Source organism: Hakea prostrata, chromosome 6 (assembly GCF_041222555.1).
Source record: "Hakea prostrata isolate BN-2017 chromosome 6, UWA_Hpros_2, whole genome shotgun sequence".
Taxonomy (NCBI): domain Eukaryota; kingdom Viridiplantae; phylum Streptophyta; class Magnoliopsida; order Proteales; family Proteaceae; genus Hakea; species Hakea prostrata.
In genome coordinates this window covers 28921122-28942326 of record NC_142605.1, presented here as the reverse complement: position 1 = coordinate 28942326, position 21205 = coordinate 28921122, and the positions used below count along the sequence as shown (strand labels likewise).

The 21205-nt window shown below is 38.1% G+C and overlaps 1 protein-coding gene across 1 annotated transcript in view; it reads left to right on the top strand.

The window, feature by feature from the left end:
* Nucleotides 1-21205, top strand: part of LOC149013125 (tRNA/rRNA methyltransferase (SpoU) family protein) — a 94730-nt gene that overhangs the window by 38562 nt on the left and 34963 nt on the right. The window contains exons 13-22 of the mRNA XM_089158767.1: nucleotides 2266-2508; nucleotides 2611-2766; nucleotides 4830-4964; nucleotides 5132-5374; nucleotides 5990-6117; nucleotides 6747-6870; nucleotides 10612-10776; nucleotides 11529-11676; nucleotides 11792-11892; nucleotides 13243-13404. Of these exons, the coding sequence (XP_089014893.1) occupies nucleotides 2266-2508; nucleotides 2611-2766; nucleotides 4830-4964; nucleotides 5132-5374; nucleotides 5990-6117; nucleotides 6747-6870; nucleotides 10612-10776; nucleotides 11529-11676; nucleotides 11792-11892; nucleotides 13243-13404 (1605 nt within the window). The remainder of the gene's footprint in view (nucleotides 1-2265; nucleotides 2509-2610; nucleotides 2767-4829; nucleotides 4965-5131; nucleotides 5375-5989; nucleotides 6118-6746; nucleotides 6871-10611; nucleotides 10777-11528; nucleotides 11677-11791; nucleotides 11893-13242; nucleotides 13405-21205) is intronic.

Genomic DNA, 21205 nt, shown 5'->3' with positions numbered 1-21205 from the left:
TGTGATCACAGGCAGTAGTGAGGATGAGATTTCAACATTGAAGACTTTTTTGGGAACTAAATTTGAGATCAAAGACATGGGAAAACTCAGATATTTCTCAGGTTTAGAGTTGGCATATTCTATTTGTGGTGTATCTTTATCCCAGAGGAAGTATACATTGGATCTTCTTGAGGAAACTAGGATGCTAGGATGTAAGCTTGCTGAGACTCCTATTGAGCCTAACATACACTTGAAGGCAAAGGAAGGAGAACCAGTTGACAAGATAAGGTATAAAAAATTAGTGGGAAAGTTGATCTATCTATCTCACACTAAACCTGACATCACATTTGCAGTTAGTCTTGTTAGCCAGTATATGCATGATCCCTACTCCTCACACTTGGATGTCGTATATCGGATTTGAGATACTTAAAGACTACTCCAAGAAAAGGAATCTTAATTTCAGCTCATGGACTTTTGAAGATTGAGGCATATACAAATGCAGATTGAGCATGATTTCCAGATGATAGGAGGTCTACCTCTGGGTATTGTGTGTATATGGGAGGTAACCTTATGACTTGGAGAAGCAAGAAACAGGCTTTGGTTGCGCGGTCTAGTGCCGAGGCCGAGTTTAGGGCAATTGCTTAAGGAATTTGTGAGGTACTATGGCTTAAAGGGCTGCTTCAAGAGATTGGGACATATTTGGAGGTTCCTATATAGTTATACTCAGATAGAAAGTTAGCAATCAGCATAGCTCATAACCCAGTACAGCATGATAAGACTAAGCATGTGGAGATTGACAGACATTTCATCAAAGAGAAGGTTGAGGCTAGGTTGATCCATATCACTTTTGTTACTTCAAACGAGCAACAGGCTGATGTGCTCACAAAGAGTTTGAGCACGAAGATATTCAATTACATTATGAGCAAGTTAGGCATGATAAATATCTATGCTCAAACTTGAGGGGGAGTGTTGAAAACATGGACTGAGGTTTTCTAATTAGAATAGGAATTTGTTTCCTAATAAGTCTAGAGTTTTATTTCTATTTGTTTTATATTTCCTTTTCCTACTTAGTATAGGGCTTAACTAGGTTGTAACTATAAATACCCTATTGGGGTCTTGTGAATAATATACTTTTGAGGAGCAATTCTTCACATTACAACACTAACTCTATCCTCGATTGATCTTATCTCCAACCGATCAAGAAGAGTACTTTATTAAAGTGTCTACAAGTTGTAGAGTTTGATTGAAAACAAATTGTAATTCAAATTCAAATATTTGAATTGTAATTCAAATTCAAATATTTGAATTTTAATTCAAATAATGTTAATATACATCTCCCACTCATGAATTTGAGTGTAGAAGAATTCTCTCTCAAACAAAATTCTAACTAAGGTATTTTTTGAAGATAAAATATTTGGCAGGTTTTTTGGGGTCGGAAGAAATATAGTGAGAATCTTTTTTGTTGTGAATAATATTTATAGGAGACAAATAAGGAGGTGGGCAAAGAGACATAAGGTTTGACGTAAGGGGGTATTAGTTGAAAAGGCGTACCTCTTGAGAGAACCTGTTAAGGATAGGTGGGACGTTTTGTTGGTGGTGTGATTCAACGAATATTACACGTGAAAAGGTATGTTGTTTTGGGGGAAGGGATTTTGATCCAACGAAAGATTTACCATAACTGAGTTGAGGTTTTACATCTATATAGTAATATGATATGATATGATATATACTAGTATCCCACCCAAAAAAAGATACATAGTAGTATGATATGATTTTCTAAAGATGATTTTATGAAAATAAAATATTGGGTGAATTTTTGGGGTGGGATGAATACAGTGAGAAAATCTTGGGTTGTGAATAATATGTACAGGAGAGAAATAAAGAAGGTGGGTGAAGAGACATAAGGTTTGAGGTAAGGGGGTCTTAGTTGAAGAGGTGTACCTCTTGAGAATCTATTAAGGATAGGTTGGATGTTTCGTTGGTAGCGTGATTCAACGAATATTACACAGGGGTGGCTTGAAGGGGTTTGTTCAATGAGGAAAAGTTATGTCGTTTGAGAGAAAGGGTATTTTGGTCCAATGAAAGATTTGCTATAACTGATTTGAGGTTTTACTGTTATTTAGCAGTATGATCAGAGGTTTCCATACATAAAAACTATAAATTCTGTTATATTACATAATTCAACTCATTTTCTTTTCTTTTCGTTCATTTTTTTAATAGGATTTTCAACTGATCTTTATGGTCTGTTTCTTATTCTTATTTCTTGTGTAACTCTCCCTTTTGCAGTTTGTTCAGACTTATGCTGTTGATATCTCTGGGCAAAAAATAGAATGGGTTCCCGTGAAATTTCTCATCCTCACTTTAGGTGTAGTCCAAGAACTTCAAATCATACAGGAGAATTCCATTGACTGTGCTGGAAGAGTTAGTAGTAGCATGGAAGCAGGACCTCTTTACAAGTCTCACAAATTGAGTACAGAAGGAGGATTTGTTGGGTTTGAAAAATTTGCAAGTCCTTTTTTTTCTATACTGGTATTTGGTTACAGAGAACCTAATTTCTTTTTTGTTCACTACATTTAAATTAATTTGATTAGATATGGTGCAAAGACTAATTTTCTTTTATTTGTTATGCAGGGGGATATTGTCTCATTTGCTGAATCAGCTTGTTCGATATTCTGGTCCATCCCCGTGTTTGAGGATGTGCATTTACCTTCTTCTGTTAGAGGAAAGCTAGGAGGTCCTAGTCAACGCCGGTTGGCTTCTTGTATCACTGCTTCAGTGTTGCAGGCTGTAGGTTTCATCAATATCCTTTCTCTTGTATTTGTTTGCTAATCAAATTTATCTGGTTTCTGGAAACAGCTTCTCTGCAAAAGCAGGGATAAGGCTGCATGCTTTATGACCCTTCCCAGGCCCCTGTGTGCTTGGTGTGCCATTTTTCTAAACCAAATTTATTTGGAGTATATTTGTTTCTGATGTTTAGGCTTATACTATCAAACAGTCGGTGAAGGGGATTATCTTCTCTATGTTGGGTTTTTTTTTTTTGGTAGAATTCTCTATGTTGGGTTGTGGTTTCATTATGGGTATGCTATTTTGCTTCTCACTGGAAACTAAACTTGGTCGGTTTGAAGACTTGCCCCCTTAATATTCAGGGTTTCTGGACCCATCTTGAAGGTTATCCTTTGCACACCAAACCACCCCTCCTCCCCCCCACCCCAACCAAAAAAAAAGAAAGAAAGGAAAATGCATCTAAATTTGGCATGGGTTTGATTGAGGTTATTTAAGACTCATCAAGGTTTAGATAAGACATTATGTGATAGTTGATTGATTTGGTGAGGATGAATGGTGAGTTGGGTACACATTTGTATTCCTTTCCTTATCTTTAATAGCATATTGAAGAATAAAGTGTTAGCGTTGTTCGTACATTTTGCCTTTCCTTTTTCTTCTTTCATTTATTCCATTTCTGTGATTTTGGAAAGTTATAAATTTATCCACAAAAGATGAGTGTTGAGTGACTCCAGAAGCTTTTCTGTCAGGTTTGGGTTTCTCTCTCTCTCTCCCCCCCCCCCCCCCCCCCCCCCCCCCCCCCCCCCCCCCCCCCCCCCCCCCCCCCCACAAAAAAAAAAAAAAAAAAAAGAAAAAAAATCTTATGGAGTTATTGTCATCTTTGACATTCTACAGGATAAATCTTGCCGGTTAAATAAGTTCCTTTTGTCTTTGCGCCTACAATTCCACTTGAATGTGGTTCTAGTTCACTATTAAATTATACTTGGTCTGTTTTCTGAAGGTAGTAAATGCATCCTGATTGAGAAAGGTTTAATCTCACTCATTTTTAATTAGTAAATAAGGTCTATGCAGTGCATGAGGTTAGCCTGTTTAACCCCCCCCCCCAACCAAAAAATCCTATTAAAAAAATGAAGCTTTTCTTTAATGTCCCAATATTGGTTAAATCTTTGATTTCTTACATTCATAATCAGTTCTTCAACAAAGATTCTCCACTTGGGCCTTTAGAAGGAATTTTGACATGGCACACTATTTTCTGCCTTATGGAGGATTGTATCTGCATACGTATATTTTATGCCAAGGATGTCCATTCAATTACCCACATTCTGAGTGATCTAAAGTCTTAAGACTCAATCAACTGAATGGCCTCCCATTTATTAGACCTCTTCTCATTATATTTCCAGTGGTTAAACTGTGGATGCTGAGCTGGAGATAGGAGACCATGTGGGTCTTTCATATCTCTAAGTCAAAATCATATGGCCCACTATTGGACCTTTTCTCAACTGTCCAGATGTTGGCTATCATTGACTTGTGGATTTTGTATCATGTGTTACAATACTTTTGGCTTGAATAAACCAGGTGAATATGTCCAAATGTCAACAAGATGCCACAAAATTTTGGTGCAAAATGATCTCCCACATAAAAAAGATAAAAGAATCTCCTAGGGTTCCTGTGTAGGAAAATTCTTCCTAGATTATTGCCCTTCAAATGGATGTGTGATTTTTTATGAGCATTGGAGTTTGTTGTTCCTTTCAACCCTTTTTTTCCTTGGTAATTGTCTTGGTGCTCCATGGTTCATGGATTGTCTCAGGTCAGGCATTGGGCGTGCCCTGACTCAGATAATCTATAGTCATCTATCTGTACTATTTCAACCTCTTGGTTCACTGGCTATTTTGTATGAATGTGTATGTACGTGTGTGTACATGTCACAAAAGTGAGCTTGCGTGTCTGTATTCTAGTATTTTAGCTTATCATATTGCACATTTCTTCTTTTAAAATCAGTTGCAGCGTCATCTTTTAACTGAGTAGAAATTAAAAAGGCTTTTGACTTTATTTTTTCTTGTGGATGATAGATATTGTCCATGAAGACTCTTGCAAGAATCTCATTATGGACTATGCACTTCAACGATGATGCTATGCTTTCTGCTTTGAATTTCTTGTGGAATTTTGTTGAGAAAGTTCTCTCTGCTCCGATTTATGACTCAGAGGTATGTTTTATTGTGTGGCATTGCCTCATGTACAGAGGCAAACAGGCATAGAGAAGAAAATCTACTAGGAATTTCTGTGGATCATTCTGGAATTTCACTTTAAAATATCTTTTGGTTCTTTACAAGCTTGTTCCACCAATTGAATTGCTTGAAATGTCCCAGAATAGACTGGAGGGGAAATTCGTCTAGCGGCATATGAAGCATTAGCTCCTGTTTTTAAAGCCTTGGGTTCTGCTTTCTCTCCATTGGTTTTTAATGTGATCATGGGAAATGATGGGTCATTGGTATCAAAAGAAGCAGGCAAACCTGTGCTGGACTGTTTGGTTCTTAGTTTTCTTCAAAATATCAATGATCTACTTGCTGGTGGAGTTTTGGCACGGAGTCGGCGAGCAATTTTGATGAATTTGAAGGTTGGTAATCAACTAGGGTTGTAGGTATTTTAACTTTTTTATTTCACTGCACCTTAACCCACCCCACATTTCATAATGTTCATAGGCCTCATTGGGTTTGATTGATTAGCTTTGTATGACCATGGAAACAAATCTCGATTTCACAAGCCACCAAGACAAACCTTATGGGAATTGAAAAAGTACTGAATCTCCCTAGGTTTTGACAGTATTCAGACATTTGAATGGTTGTCCAATAATACCAAGTTTGACTTATTTTTACCAATTTTAACTGACACAGTTTCAAAGGTTTCAACCAACCCATCAGATGTCAGGTTTTACCCAAAAAAAACCCTGTTTCGACCAAATTTCAGTTTATGTCTAGCTGAAACCTTGGTTGGCACTGAAATCCTTATCCTTGACTATGCTTAAGGTGCATTGCATATTATCACTTTGTGAGATTACTATTTTTTATTCTTTTTTGATACATATGGGTTATTGTTCATTTGTCTTTAGCATCATTATTGGGTTTCATTGCTTAATTTTCTGATGCCACATACCAGTAGGTATTCTGGACATTGGTATACTTCCGTGTAATATTTTTGGGATTCAAAGGGAGCTTTATTCTTATATATGCAGTGGCTCTGTCTGGATTCTCTGTTGTCAATTCCATACCATGCCATTGAGCGTACATTTCAGCTGTGCAGTGAAGTAACTTTTTTCTCAGATGAAGCACTGAGATTCATTTTTGCTGATCTTGTTGACAGGTAAGTAGAATAATATGCTTTCTACCCAAAACGAAAAAAAAAAAAAAAGAAGAAGCAGCAGAACATTATGCTGCTTTATGCCAAAGTATGATACAGCATTAAATTAACCTGTGCTTGTGTCTTATTTCATCAGTGTGTAGTTGTCAATCATGGCAGAGCTTTATTGTATTTATGCTGTTATTCTTATGTCATTCTTAGAGAATTTAGACTAATTCTTACAAGGTTCCTTGGAGTTTATTCGTACTAATGATTTCTGAGTTCCATTGCACACATCTTTTGGGTAATGATTGGTCTTTGTACAAGTTTAAATAGAAAAACATATCCTACTCTTTCAAACAAAAATTCTAGTTGCCACATCTTGATAGGTGACCAAGGTGCCTGGATGGCTGGATGCCTACGTGACACCTTGACAGCTATTTGTGTTGAAAGCAGAAAAAACATATGGCTATTTTTATTGTCAGATCTAGATCTCTGGTTCTAAAAATGGAAGATCTTCAGATTCCTTGTTGTGTTTGCAGTCGTTTGGAAAGCTTATCTCCTGAGATAGAAGCATGTGCTTATGAAGGCTAGACCCTAATTAATTTATGAATTCTATACTTAGAGCTTCTTTATTCATAAATATTTTGCAGCCTTGAGAATGCTGGAGAAAGTGATGTCCTGCCCATGTTGCATTGTGTTAGATCAGTTTTGGGGATCTTTGCTTCGGCAAAGATGTGTTCTTTTGTTTCTTCAAGTGGTGGTGTGGACACTCAGGTATGTTCTCTTTTTGTAAATTCATAACCTACAGGCTATTAGTGCCTGGAAGGACTTGATTATTGGTACAATATTTATCTAGCTCTGTTATATCTGGTCCTCATGAAGATGGTTCATGAATTCATTCATTCACATGGTTCATCAAGGGTTTCAAATGGCTGATGGACGTTGCATCTATTAATCCTTAATCCTTGACAAATATCCCAAATTTCCCAAAAGCCTTAAGTAAGTTTCTATTTATGAGAGGAGGGCTTTTGTTAGATCTTTCCCAAGTGGGTTTAATCTGTGAAACAGATGATTATCAATCTTTATTACTCATTGTTTATAGTGATGAATCAGTACGTTTAAACAAACACCATGAAATAGGAATAGCAAATCAAAATAGAAACAAAATGAAAACACACAGAAATTTAATGTGTTTCACACACTAATGTGGTATGCTACGTCCACAGGCAAAGAGGAAGAGTTTTTTCCACTACGTAGAAGTACAAAAAGAGATCTCACAACCAATCACCAAGAATGGCGTTACAAGAATTCTCATCCAAAACCCTAACTGAAAATCCCAAATCTCTCAATAATGTGGTAGGCGAACATAAGATACATATATATAGACTCCAATCAGGTAAACGGGTTGACCCATTGGGTCGGGTCGTAGCGTACTGTGGGGGCTAAGCCGCTACGCCCCCGCACCCCCTCCACAAATCGAGATCAATGGTGGGTCCTCCACTTCCACCACAAATCTCCAAAAACAGGTCATTTAAATCCCCTACCAAAATATGTCGATGCGGGTCCATCTTCAAAATTGGGTACAAGATTTTAGGTCACAACATAACACATTCAAATGATGGGAATTGTGAAATTATACATTGTTTAGCTTGAAGAATAATGATCTCAATGGATGAGGGTTCCTAGTGTTTGGATCAACTCTGTATAGATAGATTAGAGGTAAATACTGGTGGAGTTCCTTTTTGGAAATAAGTCCAAGCTGTCCTATTGGATAACCATCAGACAATTTATGATTCAAACTAATAACAAAATTAGCCAAAGTCTCGTAACTAAAATGAGGTCGGCTACATGGATTCTTTCTTAAAAGATGAAATGAGAAATCCAAAATGAAGCTGAAAGATGTTAGTAAAAGGAATGTAAGAGGAAAGAGGATAACCCACAAGATATGGAAAAACTTAGCTACATAGTGTTGGCAATATGGATCTTTTTCCTTCAATATGCTCTAAGAGTAGAGATCTTGACCGTGTTAGATGTATTAAAAGTGAAGATGGTAAACTACTAGTTTGTGATGAGGATATTAAGAAGAGATGGGAAATCTATTTCTCTAGTCTACTAAACGAGCACGCTTCAAGTATCTATGAGTCGGGCAATTACGAAGGCACCAATTTTCGAACATAAATATGGAGAATTTCGATGTTCGAAGTAAAAGAAGCACTAAGGAGAATGAAACTAGGCAAGACACAGGGCCTTGATGAAATCCTGATAGAAGTATGAAAGAGCTTAGGAACCACAAGCTAACTTGGTTGTCTAAGTTATTTAATAAGATTATGAGCACAAGGAAAATGCCAGATGAATGGAGGAGAAGCATCGTGGTTCCAATTTACAAAAATAAAGGAGATATTCAAAGTTGTAATAACTATAGAGGCATTAAACTGATGAGTCATACTATGAAATTATGGGAGAGAGTAATTGAAACCCATTTGAGGTACTGAACCTCAATTACGGAGAAACTATTTGGGTTTATGCCAAGAAGATCTACGATAGAGATTACTTACGTAATTAGGAGACTTACAGAAAGGTGTAGAGATTAAAGAGTGTAAGAAAGATCTGCATATGGTATTTATTGACCTAGAAAAAGCTTATGATAGAGTTCTTAAAGCGTTAATTTGGCAAGTACTAGAGAAAAGAAGGGTGACAAATAAATACGTGTACATAGTTTAGGATATGTATGATGGTTTAGTGACAAGTGTAAGAACAATAGGGGGACAAAGCAATGAATTCCCAATTACAGTTGGACTACATCAATGATCAACTTTAAGCTCATATTTATTTGCACTTATGATATATGAATTAACCAAAGATATTCAAGATAAGGTTCCTTAGTGTATGCTTTTTGTTGATGATAATGTGTTGATAGATGAGATTCCAGTAAGGATTAATGCCAAGTTAGAATCATGAAGAACAACTTTGGAGTTAAGAGGCTTTAAACTAAGTAGAACGAAAAAAAAATATCTAGTTTGTAACTTTAGTCATGATAGGGTAGACAATGAGTTGGTGAAACTTGACGATAAGGAGATTCCTCAAAGTGATTGTTTTAGGTACCTTAGTTCAATCATAAATAAAAGAGGTGATATAGAGGATGATGTTTCCCAAAGAATCAAAATAGGGTGGATGAAGTGGAGAGGTGCGTTCGAGGTTTTGTACGATCGACGTATTCCATTAAAGCTTAAAGGAAAATTCTATAGGATTGTCATTCGACCAGCTATGATGTACAATGCAAAGTGTTGGACTGTTAAAAAGAATTATGTAAATAAGCTTAGTGTAGCAAAAAATGAAGATGCTAAGATGGATGAGTGGCAAAACTATGAAGGATATGATAATGAATGATCATATTAGAGTTGGTCTGGGAGTTGTTCCCATAAGTGATACGTTACGAGAAAGTCGTTTGAGGTGGCACAACCATGTTCAACGGAGGCCTTTAGATGCCCTAGTATAGAGAAGTGATACAATCTAAAATTGAAGGAACTTGGAAAGCTAGGGGCAGACCTAAGATAACCTTAAGAGAAGTGATGAGAAAGGATATGCATAGCTTAGGCTTTGTATCTAACATGACCTCAAACATAACTAATTGGAAGGCAAGAATCCTTGTAGCCGACTGCCGACCCCATTTAGTTGGGAAAAGACTTATTGTTGTTGTTGTTGTATGCTCTCTATGATGTCATACTTGGTACCAGCCTCAAGCTATGCATGTCATTCTTCATAACCTCTACTATGGTCATTTTAGACCTCCTTTAGCTCCTTCAGGTCCTCTAATTGGGATTTTATAGGTCATCCTTACTGGGGCATCCTCAGTCCTCCGTTACATGGCCAAACCACCTCAGATGACATTATCTGAGTTTGTCATTCATGGGGAACTCCCACAACTTCTCTAATATGTCTGTTCCTCACTTATGATTTGATTTTTTCTGCTAGAATTCCATAATGTCCCAACCTATTCAATTATTCTTTTCTTCCATACATCAGAGCTAGTGATCCGGAAAGCCTAGCTTCTTTTCAGATCAATCTTTGTAATAGAAAGAATTTTGACTTTCTAGATATCCATTTGAAAATATTTATGCAACAGCATTATGCCTTGAGATCCATCTAAAAAAAATGATGCCATAAGACATGTAATGTTAATTTCCTTTGTTGTTTTCTTATAAATTGACAACGGCAGTTGTCACTATCCCATTGTGTAGTGGAAACTCTAATGTGCTGATTCAAGTAGATACAAATTTTTTCTTGGGGCTAAAGTCAAAGGCAAAGTATTTTGGGGTGGTATAAAACTCCTTTTTGGAAATGACAATGGTTTAAGAAGAAGAAAACAAAAATCACAACAACTACAAACTCTTATGGACTGTGCTTTTTACTTTTCATCTCTGTGGTATTTTAAGCTATGACATTATGGTGGCTGCTTTATGAATGATCATCCTTAAAAAATTAACAAATTATTCATGGTTGAAATTTTCATAGCAGATGATGTGGCAGTTGGTACAATCTTCATGGATTTTACATGTTAGCTGCAACAAGCGTAGAGTTGCACCTATTGCTGCACTTCTGTCTTCTGTTTTACATACTTCCCTGGTCAGTGATCAGAGCATGCATGAAACAGCTGACAAGGTTCAAGGTCCTTTGAAGTGGGTGAGTCTGATTGTACTCTAGGATCTGTCATTTTTATCCTGGATTTTGTTCTTATATGATGACTTCTTTGTGAACATGAATCTAAACATAGCGTTTCAACCTCATTTGCAATTTCTATGAAATATTCTTTATCATAGAAGGTTTACAGTTGTTCTGACTTCTGAGTCATCTCATTAGCATAGAATCCATATGCTGTCATGAACTTTGAGAAAGCAATGTTGTTTATTACAAGCCTGAACATGTTCTCCAATAAAAATCGCTATTCACTAAAAAAGTACCCCCAGGATAAGTCCCACTCTTTAGGGAAATAAGCCATTCATTAAAATGCTTTTAGGGATAAGAATAGCCTTGTGGTTACCAGGTCACTTTCTTCGGGGAAAAGAATAATCCTCCTGCAGGTAGCCCCTGCCATATACATTTAAAAAAAAAAAAAAGAGACCAAAAAGTACAGCAGCCACACCCAGACCACTGTTAATTTTGTAGGTTTGCTACTTATAAAGATCTTGGTTTTTGTTTTAGTTAACTTCTTGGCATCTTAACTTAAATTCTTTTATCTTGTGATTTTATTGATCTTTATGTTTTACATTTACTTCTTGAATTTTATGAGGTGGGTTAGTGTGAAACTGTTAGCGGCTTTATGTCATGCATTTCATCTTCTTTCTGCTGTATGTTGCCTGGAATTATTTTTCTTTTCTCTTTCCAGATCCTTTTTCTTGTGTGGCTCCACTAATGTTATAATTTTTGCCATGCAGTTTATTGAAAAAATCCTTGATGAAGGCATTAAGAGTCCTCGTACTATTCGTCTTGCTGCCTTACACTTGACAGGATTGTGGCTTTTAAATCCCAGAATAATAAAGTACTACATCAAAGAGCTGAAGTTGCTATCACTATATGGATCAGGTATTGTATCTTTCCACTTTTCCAACCTTTCTTTTTTTCAGTGTGGTTGGATGTTGTATTTCAACCTCTCCATTACTGTTTTTCCATTTCCGTTTAACCCAATATCCTCGATCAGTGGCCTTCGATGAGGATTTTGAAGCTGAGTTAGTCGAAAGTCATGATGCAAAGACAGAAGTTTCACTATTGGCTAGAAGTCCAGATTCTGAGCTCACTGAAGTAAGCAAATCATTTTCTTGTATCAAATATTGACCGATGTGGCTCACCAACTTGTTCTTTGTGCAAAACCTACCCATATAAATCTGTAGTGACAAAGCACTAAAAATGACTCACTATTATTACCAAATGACTAAGTCACTTTTTTTCATGGCACAAATTTCGACCGAAATTTGCGAATTCTCGGTCGAAATCTTGGTCTTTTGGAAAACCGAGACAAAACCTGCAAGATTTCACAGGTTTTGACCGGTTTCACCTGCTTTTGTGGCTTTTTCCAAGGCTGTTTCGACCCCCCCCCCCAACTCCTTTTTTGCTGATATTTTGTGCTTTCAGCATATTTTTCACCCAATTTCTGCCACTCTGCCTTCCATCACACCATTTGCTCCTCCTTTGGGTATTTTGGTAGTTTTTTTTGCAAGGTTTGTTCCAAACTTCTCATTTTTTTATTTTTTCTTGGTTGGTGGCTCAAATGGTTTTGATGGGTACGAGATTAATATATGTTTACTCTAGAACTGCGATCTATGATTGTGTGTTCAGTTTTACAAAGTTTCTATTTCTCGGAACCTCTCTTGTGTTAATGTACTTGAATGATAAATTTTTGTTGGATTTTTTTTTTTAGTAAAATACCAGTTCCATTGTGTTTATTAGCTTTAAATAGGTAGTAAGGAGGAAATCAGATGAAAAAACCATAAAAAGGGCTGAAACTTGCTTTCGAAACTTGCAGGGGAAGTTCCAAGTTTACCACCATATCTCGGTTTTTGGCCTGGTCGAACCGGCCTTGAAACCAAGATTCTGATCCTTGCTTTTTAATCGCATATATTTTTGACTTCTTAACTTTTTCTCGATGAAAAAGTGAAGGGAGGTGAGATAGGAAAAAAAATTAGGAATGTGGAGAAGAATTAGAATTTAGAACCATGAGTAGTACACCTGGAAAACCATAGTTATCAGGGCAACATCATGGCTACAGCCAGAACACTAGGTGTCCAATCATCTTGGTTGCCTTGGGTGCCATGCTGCCTTGTTGGTGTTTGCTTACTTTTTGAACCCTCAAGCACCTGGATAACTATGGCATGAAGTATGAATTTTGAGCTTTATCCTTTTGCTTTTATTGGATCTCTTAGAAATTCGACAAAATAGACGAAAGAAATTTTCTGAAGCTGGTTGAAACCTTACTTGGAGTCTAACACCGAAACTAGGTTCAAGCACCTATATACCTCAAAATTTGCATGTGTGCGTAGATATTTCATCATATTTTTATTTTATTTATCTCATTTTTGCTACTGTATTTTCTAATCTTTCTAATTGGTACATGAGAAAATCTCACTATTAAGAATTTAAGATATGAATCTGCAGGTGTTTATCAACACAGAGTTATATGCACGTGTGTCTGTAGCTACTCTGTTTTACAAATTAGCAGACATGGCTGCAGTGCGGGGACCTTTGAAAAGAAATGATGAATTGTTCGCAGCATTTCAATCTGGGAAGCTGTTTCTTTTGGAACTCCTTGATTCTGTGGTATGGAACATGGGAATGGCATTAAAGTATTTATCTTTTCAGTTTCTTGATTTTGTTTTGAATTATATAATTCTATTACGGAACACTGTAGCGGGTGTCACCTTCTTTGATTTTCCCTTTGTTCTCCATCTCTTATTTCTGTTTTTCTCTGACAAAGATATTAATCTTATTTATCAATGTCACCAAAGCCATAGACTCAAATGGTCTAGGGAAAGCATATTACCTCCATTAAATGCATTAATAATTTACACATACAATGAGCCTACAAGTAGATGCAGAATCTTCTTCAAGAACCTCCAGGAACGAAACAGTCCACAAGGGAAGGTGGCTGTCCAATGGGCTGAAATTGAAGTGTGGTTAGTGACGAAATAGGAATTGAAGTGTTTTATTCTTCTGTATATTATTCAGAACTTTACAATCAATATATACACAGCTGCTATCTATGAAATAGGAAAGAAGCTATACAGGTGCTATCTACAGAATAAGAAGATATCCTATACAGCTACTATCTACAGAATAGGAAAAAATATCCTACGTAGAAGATTAGAATAAATGAGAAATCTACCTAGAATAGAAGATTACAATAAATGAGAAATCTACCTAGAATAGAAGATTACATTAAATGAGAAATCTACCTAGAATAGAAGATTGCAATAAATGAGTAATCTACCTAGAATAGAAAAATACAATAAGAAAAATACCTGTAATAGAATATTACAATCTGATCTACTTAGATTAAAGATAATAATAAAATATTATGATATGATTCTAAGATTTTCCACACTCCCCCTCAAGCTGGTGAATAGGCATTCTCCATTCCCAGCTTGGATATGCATTTTTGAAAGGCTGAGCTGCTCAATCCTTTAGTAAGTACATCAGCAAGTTGACTATGTGTAGACACATACGGCGTACAAATCAGTCCGCTATCTAGCTTCTCTTTGATGAAGTGTTTGTCAATCTCAATGTGCTTGGTTCGGTCATGTTGAACAGGGTTATGTGCTATACTGATTGCTGATTTGTTGTCACAGTAGAGTCTCATTGGTCCACCCCATTCAACCTTTAGGTCTTCTAAGATAATCTTCAACCAAAGTAATTCACATATTCCTTGAGCCATTGCACGAAATTCGGCTTCTGCACTTGACCGGGCCACAACATTCTGCTTCTTGCTCCTCCATGTCACAAGATTGCCACCAAGAAAGGTGCAATATCCTGTGGTTGACCTTCTATCTACTGATGACCTTGCATAATCAGCATCAGTGTATGCTTCTAGTATCATTCCTTTATTCCTTCTAAATAAAAGACCTCTCCCTGGCGTCCCTTTTAAATATTGTAGCACACGGTGAGCTGCATGCAAGTGAATTTCTTTTGGACTGTGCATGAATTGGTTGATTACACTAACTGCATATGCTATGTCTGGCCTTGTGTGAGACAAGTAGATTAGTCTTCCTACTAGTCTTTGATACATCTCTCGGTCCACAACAACATCTTCTTCTACATTCCCAAGTTTACTGTTGGGATCTATTGGAGTGCTTGCTGGTTTACACGCGGCCATTCCTGTTTCTTTAAGGAGATCAGTGATATACTTTTGTTGAGAGATGAAAATGCCTTGTTGAGAGTGAGCAACTTCAATGCCAAGGAAGTATTTTAATCTTCCTAAAGCCTTGATCTCAAATTCCTTAGCCAAGCATTGAGTCAAATTTTGTTTCTCTTTTTCTTCATTTCCTGTCACTATTATGTCATCAACATACACAAGTAGTGCTGTGACTCCCCCTGATGATGAGTGCTTGGTGAACAATGTATGGTCTCCTTGACTTTGCTTGTAACCTATACTAATCATGACTTTAGTAAATCTGCCAAACCATGCCCGCAGTGACTGCTTGAGTCCATATAAGGCCTTTTTTTAACTTGCATACAGTATTAGCAACTAAATCATTCTCATAACCCAGTGGAACCTCCATGTAAATTTCTTCCTTTAGTTCACCATGCAAAAATGCATTTTTAACATCAAACTGTTGCAAGTCCCAACCATAATTTGCCGCCAAGGATAATAAGATTCTGACAGTATTCATTTTTGTAACTGGAGCAAATGTTTCAAGGTAGTCAATCCCGTAAGTTTGGGTGTAGCCCTTGGCTACCAACCTTGCTTTGTACCTTTCTAAAGATCCATCTGCTCGATACTTAAATGTATAGACCCATTTGCACCCACAGGTTTCTTCCTTCTGGTAACCTTACAAGTTCACAGGTTCCATTGCTTTCTAATGCTTCCATCTTCACATTCATAGCTTGCTTCCACTCCTTATTGGATAAAGCCTCAGATAAGTTGTTAGGAATGGCAATGGTGTTTAAACTTACCAGAAAGGCTCTATGAGATGGGGAAAAATGTTTGAAGGACAAGACTTGGGCAAGAGGGTACATGGGTTTCATTGTGCATTCTCTAGTGCCTTTCCTAATGGCAATAGGAAGGTCTAGTTCATTACTATTTGTGGGCACATCAGATTCGGTTTGTAGTGAAGGATTAGTCATTTGTACCTCATTTCCAGAATTTGGATTGGAGTCTTGAACTTGCACTGATTCTAAAACAAGATTCTTCTTCCTTGAGAACACATTTCCTTTGCCAAATCTCACATGCTCAATATCAGAAATAGGCTCTTTCATTTCAAAGTTTGACATATGTTCATGTTGTTCATAGTTTGACACAGGTGAGTCTGACACAAGTTTGACATATGTTCATGTTGTTCACAGTTTGACTCAAGTGACATAGTGAAGTATTTGGGAGTGAACTCTAAGTCAAGTAAGGAATTCCCATGCTTATCTTCCATTATTGAATGCTCCCCCTGAAGATGAGATGTGGAAATATAAGACTTATGTTCATGAAAAGTGACATCAATGGAAACATAGAACCTTTTTGAAGGAGGGTGATAGCACTTATAGCCCTTTTGAGTGGAGGAATATCCTATAAATAAACACTTGAGTGCTCTAGGATCTAATTTACCCCGATGTGGTCCATGAACATGAACAAATGAGACACACCCAAAAATTCGAGGAACAAGGTTATTTGTCGTTTGTAGGTTTGGGTAGAATTGGGAAAGGACATCCATTGGACTCTTGAATCCTAAGACTCTCGAAGGTAGCCAATTTAGGAGATGAGTTGCTGTGAGGACTGCTTCCCCCCAAAATGACTTAGGCGCATTGTATTGGAATAGGGAGCTTCTAGTTACATCAAGAAGGTGGCCATTTTTCCATTCAGCTACTCCGTTTTGTTGTGGGGTATCAACGCACGATGACTCATATATAATTCCCTCCCTTTGAAAGAATGGAGTTAGGATTTGATTGAAATAGTCTCTGGCATTATCAGATCTAAATCTTTTTATACTAACTCCAAATTGGTTTTTAACCATGGAATGGAAGTTGGGAAGAACACAACTAACGTCGGATTTGTTTTTGAGTAGAAAAATCCATGAGACACGAGTGCAATCATCAATGAATGACATGAACCACCTAGCCCCAGACATATTAGGAACTCTAGAAGGACCCCAAATATCACTATGAATAAGATAAAAGGGGATGGAACTTCTTTTCTTGCTTAAAGGAAGTGGTACACACTTGTGTTTAGCAAGCTCACACACATCACAATGAAACTCATCAACATGTATGCCTTGAAACAAAGAAGGAAACAAAAGACTGATTACCCTAAAGGAAGGATGTCCAAGTCTGTGATGGTAAAGCTAGATTTTTCTTTTATTGGTTTTGAGAAGGACTACCATTAGTAGCATGTGATTGGCTTGGTGCCTCAAGGTAGTAGAGTCCATCCCTTTCTCTAGCATGTCCAATCGTCCTCCCCGAGTCCTTGTCCTAAAATACACAATGACTATGGTGAAAGACTACATTACAATGTAAATCTTCCGTGAGTTTCTTCATAGAAATGAGATTTGTAGATAGTCTAGGAACATGTAGGACATTTTTCAAGGTGGAGGGATGAGTTGAGCTCAATATTTCCAGTTCCAGCCACAGTAGTTAACGAGCCATCAGCAGTAGCTATCTTCCTACTACTTGGACAGGGAATATGTGGTGAAAAGATTTGGTGAGTGTCATGTGGTCAGTTGCAGCTGAATCTATGATCCAGGGGCTTGAAAGAGAACATGTACCTGGTTTTTTGTTAAGGTTGCTCAAAAGAGTTTTTACACGTTCTATGTCCTGATTAAGGCTAGCAACCTCTTTATTAGTGGCTTCAGGCATGGTGGGAGATCTCGACCGAGATGGCGAGATCTCGGTCGAGATATGCCAGAAAATTGGCGGTAGTCTCGGTAGCCCATCTCGGTGAGTTTTAGGGCTCTGGTTGGGCTGAAACTTGGTATTTAGCCTATTTAAGGCCTTTTGAACACATTGGTGGCCTTAGATTTGTGAGAAAATAACCCTAACTATGTCTCCTACGTCGACCCTATGTGTAAAACCGAAATTCGTGTAATGAGTTGGAGTCTTAGAGAATAGAGATTATAGATATGAGTTGAGTCTTGAGGTTGGAGACAACATGTAATGTAATTATGTAAAGATATCAAGTAATTCAAGACTTCAAGTTAATGAGTTATCATTTATCAACCATCAAGTATCAAATACAAATATATAATAACATTACACATCAAGTATTCAAGAATCAAGTCAACAAGTGATCAAAGTTCAAACTTCAAACTATCAAAGATTCAAAGTAATAAATTGTTAAACACTTAAATGTCTTCAAAATTTTACAACCATAACTCCATAAGAATTAAGAAGATTACAACTTACAACTTACAAGTTACAACTTACAAGTTACAAAACTAAGAGTATCACTCAACATTCCGCATCAATTGATTCTAACGGTGGCCACATATGACTCCCAAGTCAATTGATCATCAAGTATGTCACATATCGGTTTGTATGATCATTATATGTTTGCATGTCGAATCCTGGAGGAATAGCGTCCGGATAACCGTCAATCGTGGGTGGGTGAAAGAGCCATTGTTGTTGTTGTTGTTCATATAGTTGTTGAGTATTTGGGTACGGGTTTCTAAACCACTCATTTAACAACCCACCTTCACTCCCATATGCATACTCTCCGGTGAGGGTCTTGAGGAATAGTATGACCTCCATAAGAAGAATACCCACCGTAATCCGACCGGTGCCGTGATCCCCGTATTGGTACCCCGATGCGCTCTCGCTGTTGTGAATCACTCGATCTGGGCTCATGCTTCCCATGTTCAATTCAAGATCATGCATGCTCGCATCATCATTCGGTTGCCCCCGCCCTTGCTTTGATCTCGCTCTTCCGACTCCTACTATAAGTCGGAGAGTGGGAACCGTGGCTCACATGTGTCGGATGACTCGGACTGGTGGAGGTGAGTCGTGACTCCCTTTGTTGACGCTAACTTCCACCGTAAACACGACCAGCCCGATCGCCTCCACGCTCGAACTCGATGTCCGATTTGGGCCACTTGGCCGTCTGGTATGAGTGGTATCATCGGCATCATCATCCGAATCCCCACTACTAGTTGTCACCTCGCTTGTTTGAAGTCGACCGTGTGGCTCCACAAATGGTACAGCTGATCCTTCCGATGCCGCTTACATGCAGCCGACCCTCATCGAAGATAGGTGCTCAGCCACAAGCATCTGGGCCCACAAGCAGCAGCAATGGTAGGATCAGGGCTGCCCTTCTGGCCCATCCAAAGATTGGGCCACCTCAATCCCTAACCCACCGATATATGACATCATCTTCCTCATCTTCTCGGGGGCTCGTGGAATATATCGCTCAACTCAATCGGTTCACGATTGTCGTCATCTATATTATCTTGTATGTGCCCTACTCTCAATCTCATGTTGTAATGCACATACACCAAGTTCTCGAGCCTCTTACTCCCCAATTTGTTCCGTACCTTACTATGGATGAGCGAGAAGGTGCGCAACCAGGAGGAGGAGCAAGTCTCCGTGGAGAGTACTTTAATTGCTATGTCCCCGAGATTTGGCGCACTAATTCCATATAAAACCACCACCAGTGCATAACCAAAAATAAGAATGCATTAGGCAAGCAAATCTTTATATTTATATAACTTATCAATTATCATTTATAAAGTTATAGACTTATAGTCTATAGACTTATAGACTTAATGACTTATAGAGTAGTGAACTATTTACCAGGATCAGTTTTTTCCTAATTGCAACCGCAGAAGGCTTTCCAAAACTCCCGAGGCATCCCCGAACTCCCCGATCTCGTACACCAATTCTTCAATTATTGTATTATACTATTATGTATATGCTTAATGGCTAATGCACTAATGCAAGAAGTTGAAGAAACAATTGAATAAGTTCTCACCTCCATTAATTGTCCCTCGCATGATGGGATTTGACACAAGCTTCTCCACCACCTCTTGCACCGCAGTCATCAACTTTACATCAAGCCCCGATCATTCTCGTAATGGTACTTTGGGTGAGGTAGTAAGCTTGCATTGTGGAAATAAAAAATTTGGTTAATGACTTAGTGATTTGGTTGTTTACTAACTTACTTGTTTATAAATTATAAGTTATAAGTTATAACAAATAAAGAATTTAAATTAAAGTATACAACAAAAACTTAAAGACTTAAAAGTGACTCACCAGCCAAGTGCAAAGGATGCATCAAGTGCATCTCCCATCTATTATCGATGATCCTCTCAGTTTGAAGGTGCTAGGGCAGCAGCTCTAACCAACTCTTTCATTTCTGGAGGGCAGCATATATGTGGGGCATTGTGGGCTAATCCACCATCCTTAAAACAAACACAATAGGCTCTATAATGCCCGTGTCCTATTCAGCTGCCTCCAAAAGGAATCATCAGCAATGGTTTGTTGGGCTAGTATCGCATCAGGATGGCTAGATCCACGCCAACCAAACCACTCCTCACTTGCAAACATGTGCCAAGACCCACCACTTTCTTCTGAAGCTTTTCGAGCTACATAGTGGTGGCGAATCTAGTCAATCCAGTCCGACTAGATCACCCTTACAGGGTTCCTCATCATCTTCACAGCATAACCATGGTTATAAATAAAATTACTTACCCTTCTAGCCCTCTCAACCACAGATCGATTGACTTTCTTTTCCCCAAGTCCTTCAACATAAGATCAATCGAATGAGCAGCACATGGTGTCCAAAAGAGGTGGATCCCGCTGCTCTTCTTCCTCATCAACATTTCACCAGCTTTTTTGAAGTTTGCACCATTATCTCAGGACAATTTGGACAACATTCTTTGGCCCTACCTCGAGTACCACCTCCCTAAGAAGCTTGGGTAGTCGCATCTTTGATCTTATCCGAGGCATCCACCGACTTGAGGAAGGATGTCTTTCCATTGCAGCTCACCATGAAATTAATGATGGACTGTCTAGTAGGACCAGTCCATCCATCACCATCACAGAAACACCATATGTACTCCATTGTTCTTTTAATGATTCAATGTATTCATCCACCTCCGCTTACCTCGGGTAAATATTTATTCATTACTTCCCAAGCTGTTGGGCCTTTAACCCTTACACCGCCCTAGCAACTGCATTGATCATCCCCGATAGTATGGTGTTTTGGCTACATTGGTGCATGTTGTTATGGCATGAATTTGCCGATTGATAACCTAGCTTCCTCCTCCCTACCGCCTTCTCTACCTCCAGAAACATATGGGAATGCTTCTTGATGATGTCTTGTTGGTTGAGAGGGAGGGGTCTTGTCAAATGTGGAATCATAATGTGTAGTCTTCCTCCTCCTCCTTTCGGTCCTCTCCCCGCCTCGACTATGTCGGTGGCATGGATG